Source organism: Apteryx rowi, unplaced genomic scaffold (assembly GCF_003343035.1).
Source record: "Apteryx rowi isolate R43461 unplaced genomic scaffold, aptRow1 scaffold_605, whole genome shotgun sequence".
NCBI classification, from domain to species: Eukaryota; Metazoa; Chordata; class Aves; order Apterygiformes; family Apterygidae; genus Apteryx; species Apteryx rowi.
This window is the reverse complement of record NW_020450878.1, coordinates 277337-278612: the sequence shown is the minus strand read 5'-3', so window position 1 is coordinate 278612 and position 1276 is coordinate 277337. Positions and strand designations below refer to the sequence as shown.

General features: G+C 70.1%; 1 protein-coding gene across 1 annotated transcript in view; it reads right to left on the bottom strand.

Moving 5' to 3' along the window:
• The window catches only part of ANOS1 (anosmin 1), a 134738-nt gene extending 134441 nt beyond the window's left edge, over positions 1–297 (bottom strand). The window contains exon 1 of the mRNA XM_026083509.1: positions 100–297. Coding sequence (XP_025939294.1) covers positions 100–297 — 198 coding nt within the window. The remainder of the gene's footprint in view (positions 1–99) is intronic.
• Positions 298–1276: the final 979 nt, after the last annotated feature.

The window sequence follows — 1276 nt, the reverse complement described above, 5'->3', positions numbered from 1 at the left end:
CACTGCCCCCAAGTTCGCCGCGGGGCGCCCCGGCCCCGCCGCCCCCGCCCGTGCCCGGCGGTGGCGGCGAGGCGTCCCTCGGCGGCGCCATGCCCCTACCTGGAAATGCTTGAAGAAGGCGGAGATGCGGGTGATCTGCAGGCTCAGGCACCTGGAGGCGCATCTGGCCGCCGAGAAAGCCTCGTCCTGCCTGCGGGCGGCGGCGGCCGCGCCAGCCGCCGGCCCGGCGGGGCTGCCGCAGGCGGCCGTTACCCAGAGGAGCAGGGTGAGGGACGCGCCGGGCGCCCCGCGCACCATCGCGCCGCGGGGAGGGCAGCGGGCGGCCGGGCCGGCGGGCGCGGAGGGGAGAGGAGCAGGAGGCGGCGGGGAGGCTCCTGCTCGCCGGGCGGCGCCGGGCTGCACTGGGGGCAGAGACCTCCGCGCCGCGGAAACTAAACAAGAAAGTTCAATCTTTCAACTCCGTTCGCCCTCCGCTCCGCTCCAACCTCCCCTCCCGGCCCACACCCCTCCCCCGCTCGCGGCAGGGGGCGGGCCGCGCCTGACAGGCGGCGGCGCCATTGGCTGCGCCGCGCCGGAGTGACGGGGCGGGCGGGCTGTGGGGCCGCGGGCAGCTCGAGTCGCCGCCGGGGCCGCCGCCACCTGTGGGGCAGCGCCCGCGGGGCCACCGCCCGCCGCCTCCCCACACGCACAGGCTCGGACTGGCCGCGCGGGGGCTCGGCTCGGCTGGCGCCCACCTGGGCGCCGGGGACAGGCTGCCCCGCGGCGGACCTGCGCCGCTGGCACCGACCGTTAGCGGCGGGCTGCGGCGCCCAACGGTCGCGCCGTGCGGCCCGCCGCGGCGGGCACATGGCGTCGGCGCCGCGAGGCGCCCCCGGCCCAGCCCGTCGCGCTGCCCTCCGCTCGCAGCACGGCCAGCGGGGCCCGCTCGGGGTTTGCATTTCAGCAGCCCTGCCCCAGCCTCGGTAGGCGTGCGGGAAGTGGCTGAGCCACCGTCCCTTGGAGTCTGATTTGTATTGTGGGCTCTTTTTTTTTTTCTTTTTTTTTTCAGTTGGGCTCAAGAGCATAGTGAAATTCTTGAAACTCGGTTTTCTGGTGGAGAACCGAGTGCTGTGGTGAGCCGTCATCCCAAGGTGAAACCCGTGAAATCTTCCCTGATGAGTTACTTAAGAATGAAAATTTTCAAGTCATTAGTCCAATACCTTTGGGTAGTAGCTGCAAAATTATAATAATGTCTTAAGCTTTAAAAGGGCTACCCTACAGTATACAACAACTATGC